This window comes from Orycteropus afer, unplaced genomic scaffold, assembly GCF_000298275.1.
Source record: "Orycteropus afer afer isolate SDZICR_OR568_19922 unplaced genomic scaffold, OryAfe1.0 scaffold00289, whole genome shotgun sequence".
NCBI classification, from domain to species: domain Eukaryota; kingdom Metazoa; phylum Chordata; class Mammalia; order Tubulidentata; family Orycteropodidae; genus Orycteropus; species Orycteropus afer.
Window position 1 is genome coordinate 2,108,159 of NW_006921876.1, and position 13,559 is coordinate 2,121,717.

At 35.8% G+C, this 13,559-nt stretch overlaps 1 protein-coding gene across 1 annotated transcript in view; it reads left to right on the forward strand.

Moving 5' to 3' along the window:
* The window catches only part of PPP3CC (protein phosphatase 3 catalytic subunit gamma), a 108,516-nt gene that overhangs the window by 77,777 nt on the left and 17,180 nt on the right, over nt 1-13,559 (forward strand). Inside the window, exons 10-11 of the mRNA XM_042782308.1 lie at nt 10,057-10,138; nt 10,992-11,089. Of these exons, the coding sequence (XP_042638242.1) occupies nt 10,057-10,138; nt 10,992-11,089 (180 nt within the window). The remainder of the gene's footprint in view (nt 1-10,056; nt 10,139-10,991; nt 11,090-13,559) is intronic.

The window sequence follows — 13,559 nt, forward strand, 5'->3', positions numbered from 1 at the left end:
GTGAGGAAGTTAAGAAAGTTGAAAGATAGAATGGACTGTTCTAAACTTGGGGATAAATTTATAAATCATAGGGTAACCTCAAAGAAAAATTATAAAGATTAGAAAGGTTGTAGAAAATTAAAACAGTACAATTAACAAACTTAAAAGGAACACTGTACCCAGCAACTGGGTACATACATACTTTACAAGTACATATGACTATTTACAAAAATTGGCCATATACTGGGCTAAAAGCAACTCTCAGATGTCAAAGGATTAAAAATAGAAGGACCATGTTCTCTGATCACATGTAGTTAAGATATAAATCAATAACAAAAAGATAACCAGAACACCTCTATATGTTAAGAAATGTTAAAATATACTTAATAACCCATAGGTCAAATGACAAATCACAATGAAAATTAGAAAGTACTTTGAACTGAATAAAAATTACTACATATTAAAACTTTTCAGATGCAGCTAAAGCCATCCTTACGGAAATTTTATAGCCTGAAATGCATATATATTGAAAAAGAAAAATAGAAGCTCACCATGCATCTCAAGAAGTTAGCAAAAGGATGTGTAGCACATTAAACCTAAAGATAGTAAAAGTAAAAAAGCAATAAATTAAGAGCCATCAAAACCCACTGCCATCAAGTTGATTCCAACCCATAGCAACCCCCCCCCATTGGGTTTCCAAGGCTATGAATCTTTATGGAAGTAGATTGCTTCATCTTCCTCCTGCAGAGCAGCTGATAGGTTTGAACTGCCAACCTTGTGGTTAGTAGCCAAATGACTTACCCCCTATGTCACCACAGCTCCCTAAATTAAGAGCCGTAGTAACCAAATAGAAAACAAAATACAGTGGAGAGGAGCAGCAAAACCAAAAGGTGCTCTTTTGAAAAAAAACTAAAATTGATAAACTGATGAAGAAAAAAAAGAGAAGACAAAAATAACCAATGCCAATACTGAAAAAGGTTACATCAGTACAAGTCCTGTAGAGACTACGAAAATAACAAGGAAATGATTTACACTAGTAAATTTTAAAACTTAGATGAAATGGATAGTTCTTAGAGAAATAGAGTTTATCCACACTGACCCAATATAAAACAAAAACCAAACTCACTGCCGTCAAGTCGGATCCTACTCATAAGGACCCCTCCTTGGTATCTCTATGCAAGTAGATTGCCCAACTTTCCTTCTGAGGAGTGGCCGGTGGCTTTGAAACACCAGCCTTAGGCACCATGCCACCAGAGCTCCTATCTAGAAAATCTTAATAATGCCATACCTACCAAGAAATAGGATCTGTACTTTAAAACTGGCTTACAAAGAAAAGCCAGGTAGAGATAGCCTCACCAGCGAATTCCACCATACATTTAGGAAAGAAATAATACTAATTTTATGCAAAATTAAACTGGAAATAAAAAAGAAATGCTCCCAAATTCAGCAAATGAAGCCAGTATAACTGTGATATTAAAACCTGACAAGGACACAGATGCAGTAATCCTAAATATGATATTTAGCAAACCAAAAACAGTAATAAAATAATATTTCCCAACCAAGTTTGGTCTCTTCCAAAAACAATATAAATTTAGTATTCAAAAGTCAATTGGCATATTCCAATGTAAAATGTTAATAATAAACTGTTCTAAAATAAAAATACGATTTTAAAAAATCAATTCACTACATTAACCGAATAAAAGGAGAGATATCATATATCAGTAGATGCAGGAACAGCACTTGATAAAATTCATCTTTCATTCAAAGTGGAGCCCTTAACAAATTAGATTTAGAAAGAAATGTCTTTAATCTGACAAAGGGTATCTGTAAAGACATACTATAAACATTTATGATATGCTGTGAATTTCAGACTGCAGAAGTTGGTAAAAATCTTCAACTTCCTCATCTTTGGCTTTGGTGGTTGGTGTGTAAATTTGAGTAATAGTAGTATTAACTAGTCTTCCTTGTAGGCATATGGATATTATCCTATCACTGATAGCACTGTACTTCAGGATGGATCTTGAAACATTCTTTGTGATGATGAATGCCACACCATTCCTCTTCAATTTGTCATTCCTGGCATAGTAGATTATGTGGTTGTCTGATTCAAAATGGCCAAAACCAGTCGGCAACTACCTGGCCAGCTGACTGGAAGAGATCCATATTTGTACCCATTCCCAAGAAAGGTGATCCCACAGAATGTGGAAATTATCAAACAATATCATTAATATCACACACAAGTAAAATCTTACTGAAGATAATTCAAAAATGGTTACAGCAGTATATTGACAGAGAACTTCCAGAAATGCAAGCTGGATTCAGAAGAGGACATGGAACGAAGGATATCATTGCTGCTATCAGATGGATCTTGGATGAAAGCAAGGAATACCACAAAGATGTTTACCTGTGTTTAATTGACTATGCAAAAGCATTTGATTGTGTGGATCATAGCAAATTATGGATAATGTTGAGAAAAATGGGGATTCCACAACACTTAATTGTACTCATGAGGAACCTGTACATAGACCAGGAGGCTGTTGTTCAAACAGAGCAAGGGGATATTGCATGGATTAAAATCAGGAAGGGAGTGCATCTGGTTGTATCCTTTCACAATACTTATTCAATCTGTATGCTGAGCAAATAATCCAAGAAGCTGGACTATATGAAGAAGAACATGGCATCGCGATTGGAGGAAGGCTTATTAATAACCTGCAATATGCAAATGACACAACTTGCTTGCTGAAAGTGAGAATGACTTGAAGTACTTACTGATGAAGATTGAGGCCTGTAGTCTGCAGTATGGATTACATTTCAATATAAAGAAAACAAAAATCCCAACAACTGGATCAATAAGCAGCATCACAATAAATCGAGAAAAGATTAAAGTTGTCAAAGACTTCATATTACTTGGTTGTACAATCAACACCAGTGGAACCAGCAGTCAAGACATCAGACAATGTATTGCATTGGGCATATCTGCTGCAAAAGACCTCTTTAAAGTGCTGAAAAGCAAAGATACCTCCTTGAAGACTAACGTGCACCTAAATCAACCCATGGTATTTTCAGTCGCCTCTTATGCATATGAGAGCTGGACAATGAATAAGGAAGACCAAAGAAGAGTTGATGCTTTTGAGTTGTGGTGTTGGCAAAAATACTGAAAGTACCATGGACTACCAAAAGAACTAACAAATCTGTCCTGGAAGAAGTGCAACCAGAACATTCTTTGGAAATGAGAATGGCCAGACTTCCTTTCACCTACTTTGGTCATGTTGTCAGAAGGGACCATTCCCTGCAGAAGGATATCATGCTTGGTAAAGTGGAGGGTCAATGGAAAAGGGAAAGGCCGTCAATGAGACAAATTGACACAGTGGCTGCAACAATGGTCTCAGGTATATCAAGGATCATGCGGCAGGCACAGGACTGGGCAGTGTTTTGTTCTGTTGTACATAAGGTCGCTATGAGTCAGATGACGTGATGGCACCTAACTACAACAACATCTCTGAAATGTTAAAACTTTTTCCTTACTGATGATTAAAAAGCAGACAAGGATGTCTACTATCAGTACCTTTTTACAATACTGTACTAAAAGTCCTAGCCTATACAATAAGGTCAGAAAAGGAAATGCAAGTTATAATGATTGGAAAGGAAGAAATAAAACTATCATTATTTATAGATTATATGAATGTACAAGCTGTCCCCAGGTTAAGAATGAGATGTGTTCCTGTCTTTAAGAATGTGCAGATAAGTTGGAGCAGGTGCATAGGGTTCTGGTAATGTAGTGCCGAAGGCACTTGACTGCTAACCAGCAGGCTGGCGGTTCAAACCCACCAGCCACTCCTCAGAAGGAAGATGGGGCAATCTACTTCTGTAGTGATACTGCCTTGAAACCCAAGGAGGGGTCACTGTGAGTCAGGTCCGACTCAACAGCAAACAACAACAACAACAAAGGGCAAGAAAAGGCTCAAAGCCTTTTCAGTGATATAAAAGCTTCATATACAGCAAGTGAAGATGATTTTGATGAAGGATTTGTTGCCAGTATGGGTTGGTTCAGTCATTTCAAAGTGAGGGCAAATTTACGTTAACATTAAAAGGGCAAGTAGGAGTTGTTCTCACAACTGGACCAATAAGCAAGATCATGATAAACAGAGAAAATATTAAAGTTGTCAAAGATTTCATTTTACTTGAATCCATAATCAATGCCCATTAAGACATTTGACTGCTAACCAGAGGGCTGGTGGTTCAAGCCCAAGAAGGAGCCACTATGAGTCAGGTCCGACTCAATGGCACATAACAACAACAACAACATGCAAGCAACAATCAAGAAATCAAACAATATTGCATTGGCATATCTGCTGCAGAAGACCTCTTTAAGGTGTTAAAAAGCAAAGATTTCTCTTTGAGGACTAAGATGCAGCTGATCCAAGACGTGGTATTTTCATTGACCTCATATACATGTGAAAACTGGACAGTGAATAAGATAGACTGAAGAAAAATTGATGCCTTTGAGTTATGTTGTTGATGAAGAATATTGAATATACCTTGGACTGCCAGAAGAACAAACAAATCTATCTTGGAAGAAGAACAGCAAGAAAGTGCTTTCAAAAAAAGTCAAGAGAATGATTTCCTTTGGGGGAGGGATACTATAGTTATTAAAAAGGGCCCAAGCTGGACTTTTAGGGTGTTGACAATGGTATTTGTTAATATGAGCACTAGTTACATGGTCATTTGCTTTTTAATAAATCGTTGAGTTAAACATTTGTTTTGTGCACTATTTTGTATATTTATTATATTTCACACGAAAAAGGGTTTAAAAAAAGGTTATAAACATACAAAAACAGATTTTTTAGGAATTTTTCGGAGCTGAAAGACAAATAAAATAGTTTTACTAATTTTGCTGATTGAGGAAAGCTAAAGCCCAGCTTAGCAACGGGGAGTGCTGAGAAATAACTCAATTTCCTCCACAGAATCCTCGAAAGACAAAAGAATGGGTACTACCAATTTCTGTGATTGTGATTTGGTGGGGATAGTGAGCTGAAATAACTAGCCTGGGTGAAAGCTCTTTGAAAGTCAGCTTAAGTCCTAGTTGCCATTGGACAATTGCCTTTTCTCCAAATCTGGAGGTTAAAGTTTAAAAAGTATAAAACCAAAGGGTTTCTGTACTGGAGCTACAAATGAAGGTTTCAGTACCTTGCCAAAAACAGGTAATTAAGTGATCATGTGTATACTCAATACTGATACCAAGAATTCCCTAATAAAGGCCCACCCTAACCGTGCTATGTAAAGCTTAAAGTCAACATTCTCCACCAACAACTCAAAAAGCTCTTTAGTCCTTCAGTCTTTATCATGAGCAAACACCAAGCCTTATCAGATACTTAAGAAAAGTCTCTGTGAGAGAAAAAACAAATGAACTGGATATTCTGAAGGAAGTATAAAACTTAAACAAGGAAAATGATAATATTCTGAGAAAGGTAACAGAAGATATAGAATACATTAAAAACAATGCTATTTTTAAAAAGAACGTAAGAAAACCAGAAAGTGCTTGAAAATTAAAAATTTGATTGCAGAAATAAAAAACTCAATAGACTTTTGGAAGATAAAGTTAACGACATCTCTCATAAAGTAGAACTAACAGAGATAGAAAATAGGAGAGTAAAGATAGCTTAGAGGATCAGTCCAGGAGATCCAACATCTGCATAGTAGAAGGTCTAGAAAGAAAGACTAGAGGAAATGGAGTGGAGGAAATCGTTAATAAAACCATTCAAGAAAAGTTCTTAGAATTAAGGGAAATGAAGTCCATTAGAATTGAGATAAAGGATCCACCAACTAGATGAAAATAGACCCACACCAAGGCATTACAGTGTTATAGTACCGAATATGAAGGACAAAGAAAGCTACTAGTGAGAGGAGAACAGGTTATATGTAAAAGATTGGTAGTTGGAAACAAGTCAGTGGAGCAGTGTCTTTAAAATTCTGAAGAAAAAGTTATCTCCAAAGAATTCTCTTCCCAGCTAAGTTATCAAAGTTGTATTGAGACTGGTAAGATCTCAGAAAATGTTGCCTCCTGAGTACCATTTCTCAAAAGACCAGTGGAAAATATGTTTCACCAAGATCAAAGAAACCAAGAAAGTTGAAACAAGAGATCTAGCACAGGAGAAATGAGGGGAAATCCCAGGAGGATGGTGAATATAGATCCGTAAATGAGAGCTGTGCACCATGTATAGAAGATAACAAGTCCAGATTTGAGGAATGTAACTTCAAGAGACAAGACATTCTAAGGAGAATTATTTCCAAAATCTCTAGTAATACTATTCAGTCTTTTAACCTGAGGACAGAATGCCCAAGTGAACATCTCCTGATTCTCATCTGTACTTGTCTTGATCATCCACTGATAATGTTTCTCATTTTCCCTTCATTCCCTACTGCCTGGATCAACTGAGGAATTTATTTCATCCCATAAAAACATTTTGCCTTGATATACTGTGAACAAGTGATAGACCAGGGTGAGCTAGAGCAAAAAACGTGTAGTACTCTATTGCCTCTGAGCATTTTCCTGCCAGATGTCTGTTTCTCAGAACTTACTCAGGACCTTGCTTACTGGCTTTTCCAAAAGAGGATCCTGAAAACACCGTGAAGCTGGAATCAGATTATCCTATTTACCTGCTTCTGTTAATGGTGATATTGCCCTTTCATTACCCAGCTACGTTTGTGCTGGCTACTTTTTTCTAAAACAACTAGTAATATATTGTTTAGCAGTACATTCATAAGTAAAAAACTATAAAGAAAAGCGAGAAAATTATTAACACAAAAGAAATATGTTGGGGGAGGGGCAGAGATTAAATCATTTTGCAGCCACTGTAGTAAATAAGATGAGGCAATTTACTTCTGTAAAGATTTACAGCATTGGAAACCCAGTGGGGGTCACTATGTATTGGAATCACCTCCATGGCAGTGGCTATAGTAAATACTGATTCAAGTAAGAATTATCAGTGGATGTTAAATATAGCGGGGAAATTGTGATCAGAAGCAAGATATTTACATATGGTCTTAAAGGGTCTACCCCCAGGTTGCTTATTCATTCCAGAGAAAAAATGTGCAGTGTAGAAATTGAGCAATACCTGAATCTAATAATGAGAACATATCAAAATAATCCAAAATAAGAAACATTCTATTAAACAAAAAGACAGAGAATGGAGGGACTATATTATTCAAAAATGTCAGTGCTGTGAAAGACAAAAATAGTCTGAAGAACTGTAAACTAAAGAGATGTGATAGCTAATTGCAACACATGACCCTAGACTGGATCCTGTACTAGAGAGTAAAAAAGTATTATAGAGAAGTTTAGTGGATCGCTGATAAATTTGGAATCTAGACAGTATATTAAATAAGGTATTTTATCGATATTAAATTTAAGGAGGTTGATAACTATACTGTAGTTATATAAGAACCACATATTGTGTTATGTAGTATTACAGGCAGTGAGACTACACACTGATGTATTGAAGGATAAAGGGCCATGATGCATGCAACTTGCTCTCATGTTTTAGGGGAAAAAAAAGAATATGAATAAAATAGAGATCAAGTGATAAAGTAAATGGAACAACATGTTAATAGTAGGTGAATTTTGGATAAAGAATATATAGGAGTTCTTTGTGCTCTTCTTTAAACTTTTTTGTAAGTTTGAAATTATTTGCAATGAAAAATTAAAAGCAAAAATGCCTAACAATATGTGTAACATGATTATTATTCTTATTTTTTTCTTTAAAAAGTCCAGAAAGATTTTTATTAAAACCAACTAGTTTTTTAAATAGTTATTTCTTCTGGGTGATGCAGTTGGCGGCATAGAGGAAAGGGCTTAGACTACTGTACTACTTTTTTGCTTTTAATAGTGAAGGGTATTTTCTTTGGCTTTTTTTGATTTTTCAGATGGAAAATGGTGTTGGCTTCCATTTGTAGTTTGACCAATTACATATTGAGAGTTTTAGCAGTTCTTGAGGAGGACACTTTGCTCAGTAGGCTACTACTCTTACCTTTTCAAAACCACAGTGAAGTTCAGTAATTTCTTATAATGTTAAGTAGAAGGAATTAGGAGAAATTAGAAAATAATTCTCTGCTATGATGAAAAAATATTTTACTTTCTATAAAGGTAAAACAAAGAGTGTACTGCCAGTAGAGCATGTCTCTGGATTCTTTTGCCATATGAAAGAGAAATTACAGTGTGTGTAATCATCAACATATTAGCTGTGACCATGGCACAGAATTTTACTCTGAGTATGCTGGTTGGTTCATCACAGAACTAAACTTGGAATTAGCAGGGACTTCAGTCACTTAGCAAACTGGTCTAACACGTGATAGAAAAGAAAAAGTATGTATCTTTAAGTTTCATTTCTTCTTTTTTTCTGAATTCAGGAGTATATTATTCCATTACTTTTACTGAGGATAATCTGAATTTTTGCATCACATGCTTGAGATTTGTAAGCTGTTCATTCTACCTTTTGATTTGTTCCTTGTTTTCAGCATCATTCATCCCACAAATATTATATTATATTATCTTTTTTTGCCTAGTTTTATTTTAATGATCTGTGGGGATAGAAGATGTTAGATAATAATAAATATGAATTAATGAAAATTATAAACTTATAAGAAATGGCAAAAACTACTGACAAAAGAAATCTGTAATTTAGTGTTCTATCATTATACCAAGGATTTCGCTTAGAAGCTGATAAAGACTATATAAATATATAAACCTATATAATATATATAGACTATATAAAGACTACATAAAATATATAGACTATATAAAGACCTGCCTCTCTCATTGCATTTCACTTTGATTTTTTTTTCTTCCATGTAAATTTAAATCTTTCTTTTCATATTTCCATTTCATCTCCTTGTTTCTTGGTGTCTCTCTTCTCCCTGAAGATCACTACATTTCAAGCTATCAGAAAGGTACCCAACTAAAATATGCTAAAGAGCTTAATACTCACTGCCTGTACCGCCACAGCCTATCGGTTAGACTCTTTTTAGTTAGTAGTTGAATAATTCAAGACAGACTCTCCATCCTCTCTTTCTGTTTTAATGTAAATGTTTTATATGAACCTGCTGTATGACCCTCATGATACTGAGAGCTGGAGGGTGAGGAAGGAGAGGGCATGTTTCTTTTACTGACTTTTGAGTGCCATCACCTGGTGCATGCCTGAATCTTCTCATGTGTGGGCTGTTTGCTGAATCTTAGATGAGAAAAGGACAAAGTCTTGCTTTAACTTTTTTGATGTCACTTTATAAAATACCTTACCCATTTTCATAATTTGTACCACCTGTAATAGGAAATAAGGAGCCCTGGTGGCACAATGGTTAAGCATTCAGCTGCTAACTGAAGGGTTAGCAGTTTGAACCCACCAGCCCCTCTGGGGGAGAGAGATGTAACAGTCTGTTTCTGTAAAGATTACATATAGCCTTTGAAACCCTATGGGGCAGTTCTACTCTGTCCTATAGGGTTGCTATGAGTTGGAATCGACTCAGTGGCAAAGATTTTTTTTTTTTTTTTTTTTAATAGTAGAAAATAACTCAATGGTGTGTAAGTGAGGTTTAAAGAATGAAAGCAGCCCTCACTGAGTTCAGGAAAGCTAGCTGTACATGGAGTTTATGTACGTAAGAAAACTGCTTAAATAATCACTTGCCATTTGGCAGGCCAAACTCTGCATCCTAAGGTGACCCATAGCATTCTCAAAAGAGATCTTTGCTGTAGCACCTGTCTGTTTGTGTGAGGTTTCTTTATCAGTGCGTATTTGATTCTTCTCTGTGTTCTGCAGTTTCAGAACCTCAGGTAGGTTCCTATCTCTGATAGATCTGCTGAGTCTTTTTTTGTGGCCTCTCTATTTTTTTGTTTCATCCTTTTCTGCTTTTATTTTTCTCTTTTTCCTTAGAACTTCCTAGGATTTTTGTTTAAACAAATTTAGGCCTTAATTTCTTGTTTAAAAAACAATAGTTTCTTTAACTTAAGTCAGAAAGATTCTGCATTTTAAAATATCAACTTGTGAACACATTCCTTTAACTCATTTATTCTTTGTATTCTCAAAGGCGGCACTACGGTTCGTAAGGAGATCATCAAGAATAAAATCAGAGCCATTGGGAAGATGGCACGGGTCTTTTCAATTCTTCGGTAAGGAAACATCTGGTATTACAGTGTTCCATAAAAGCATTTTGAGAGTAAATTAAAAGTTAATTTCACAACCAAACAAACAAAAAAAAAAACCTTACTGCCGTCAAGTCAGTCCTGACTCTTAGTGACCCCTCCTTGGGTTTCTGAGACGGTATCTCTACGGAAGTAGATTGCCCAATCTCACTTCTGAGGAGTGGCTGATGGATGTGAACTGCAGCCTTCTAGTTAGCAGTCAGATGCCTTAGGCACTATGCCACCCGAGCTCCCAATTTCACAACAGTTTTTTGTTTTTGTTTTTTTAAGTGGAATTTGGGATTGGAATTGGGATTGGACTACTAGTCTACATGTCAAGTACAGATTGAATCAGACCTACATGTTAATGTGACTGAAAATGTTCTGGCAAACATCCATTTGGCTCTGGCTTAGAGCAGTGAGTACAGTGCTTTAGTGTAGATTTTGGAGCCAGAGTGTCTGTGTTAAAATACTGGCTCTGCTGCCTCTTCTTAGCTGTGTGATTGTGGGTTTAACATGTATGCCTCAATTTCCTCATCTGTAAGATAGAGATAATAATAGGACCCACCCCAAGCTTTTAGGATTAAATGGGATAATATATGGGAAACAGTAGAAAACCATCTGGCTGTTAAGTGCTTCTTAATGAAAATCAAGAACTGGCTGATTGTAGAAAATTGGAATATTTACAGAATATATTCCTTTCTTTTAGTCATGGAAGGGATGGGAATTAGAAAAATCTTCTGTTTCTGTCATTTTTTCTTACCTTCCTCCAGGTATCTTTTTGAACTGCTGAATGTTGGGGTCCCTGGGATTAATCCAGAGCTATGATCTTCCTTTGCAGGGAAGAGAGTGAGAGTGTGCTGACTCTCAAAGGCCTGACTCCAACAGGTACACTCCCTCTGGGTGTCCTCTCAGGAGGAAAGCAGACTATTCAGACAGGTAAGTATGAGAAAATGCTCCTTTGTTGGAAGCTGTTCTCCTGTTACCTAATAGTCAATGTCAATTAAAAATTGAGAGTTCTTTCAGTAAATGATACTGGAACATTTGGATATCCATATCGGGGAAAACAAATCTTGGCCATTACCTCCCTGAATAGATAAAAATTAAATCAAAATTGATTATAACTTAAATATAAAAGGTAAAACAATAGAATTTAAAAAAAACTGATTTAAAAAAAAAAAAATAGAATTCCTAGAAGAAAGTATGGATAGACAAAGAGTCTTTTAAATAGGACACAAAAATACTAAATGAAAGAAAAAAAAATTGGATTTCATTAAAATTAAGAACTTCTGTTCATGAAAGTATATGATTAAGCAAGGGAAAAGAAAAGCTGCAAATTAGAAGATTTTTGCAATACACATGTCTGACAAAAACTTCTATTCATAATATATAAAGAAACTCCTACAATCAATAAAACAAACCACCAAAAAAAAAAAAATGGTCAGAAGACTTTAACAAACATTTCACAAAGAAGGTATCAAAATGGCCAATAAGCATGAAAATGTGCTTAATATTATTATTAATATTATTAACAATAGTGTTATTATTATTATTATTACTATTGTGTTACTTATATCAGAAGTGGCTATTAAAACCACAGTGAGATACCACTACCTCATGTATCTCCAGTGGAGCAGCTGATGGGTTGAACTGCCTAACTTATGGTTAGCAGCTGAATGCTTTAATCACTCTTTTACCAGAACCCCTTATATATCTATTAGAATGTATAAAACTTGAAAGTCTGACAATACCCATTTTTGGTGAGGATATAGAGAACTGAAACTGTCGTATACTACTGATGGACTTATAAATTGGTTCAACTATTTTGGAAAACTGTTGGGCCATAAAGCTAAAAATGTACCCACTCTATGACCCAGCAATTCCACACTTGGTATAAATCCAAGGAAAATTAGTGCACATGTCCACCAAAGGATCTGTATAAGAATACTCACTGTAGCTTTATTCATGATAGTCCCAGATTGGGGGTAGAGGGTCGGGGGGAATGACTGTCAATAGGAAAATAGATAAATAAATGTTGTTGTATTTATACAATAAAATAGTATTCAGCTATTTAAAAGAAAAAAAAAAACATTATGGACACATGCAACAACATAGGTGAACCTCACATTATGTAGTTATGTGCCATCTAATCCGCCCCAACTCATAGCGACTCCTCCTTGAGTTGCCAAGGCAGTATCACTATGGAAGTAGATTGCCCAGTCTTCCTTCTGAGGAGTGGCTGGTGGGTTTGAACCGCCAGCCTTCTGGTTAGCAGTCAAGTGCCTTAGGCACTTTGCTACCACAGACATTATGGTAAACTATAAAAGCCAAACCAAAAGAGCACAGACTAAGTTATATGATGTTCAAGAATGGCAAACTGATTGATAGTGTGTAAGTCAGATGATCATTCCTCTGGTGGAGGAACATTGAATGGGAAGGGGACAAGGAACTTTTGGGATGCTATAAATGTTCTACGTCTTGATCTGGATTGTAGTTACAAATATGTATTAAAGATATAAAAATCTATCAACTTGTATACTTCATATTTGTGAACATTACATCCTTATTTGGATATATTTTATACCTTAATTAGAAGACTTTGTTGTTGTTGGAGTTTTCAGTCAGAGAGGTAGCCTGCAGCCATTTTCTTCTCCAGTGCCACAATCATACTCTTCAACTAGAGTGTCAGTTCTGAAAATGACATAGGAGCTGGCTTCTAAGGAGAGGATTTTATGGGATCCTGGAAAGAAAAGATTGCTGTTTATCAGAATAAACATAGATCTGGTCAAACAATTAGAGGAGACTTAAGATCACATCATTGGATAACTAGTTCTAGGCATGAAAACTAGAGTTGAAACATTAATATCTTAAACTAATGTTTTATTGCTTTCTCCCCCCTTGTTTTATTGAATGGTTTCTATTTGTTTTTTTGTTTTTAGGTTTTTTCCCATGTCATCCTGCCACTTATAGAAATCCTTTGCTTTTTTTGTGTGTTTGATTTGGTTGAAAGTTTACAGAACAAGTTGATTTTTCATTTAACAGTTCATACACATTTTGTTTCATGACTTTCATTGCAATCTCCATAATGTAACAGTACTCTACCCACTTCCTCCTGGTGGTTACCTTCTCCCTGTGTCCTTCTCTCCTATGCATTCCTGCCTTCTGAGCTATGCAAATGAGCTGTGCAAATGCTGCCCTTCTGATCTCCCTTGGTTGATTGTTCTAAGGAACATACCTACGGGTGTAGTTATTCAGCTCCTAGGCCTGTCTGTAGTTTGGCTGAGAGTTAAGCCACAGGAGTGAGTTCAGTCCTAGGCCCAAATGGTGACTAGGGGCCATAGTCTCAAGGGTTTCACTAGTATCTATCAGACAGACCAGTAGAAATCCTTTGCTTTTTTTTTTTATATAC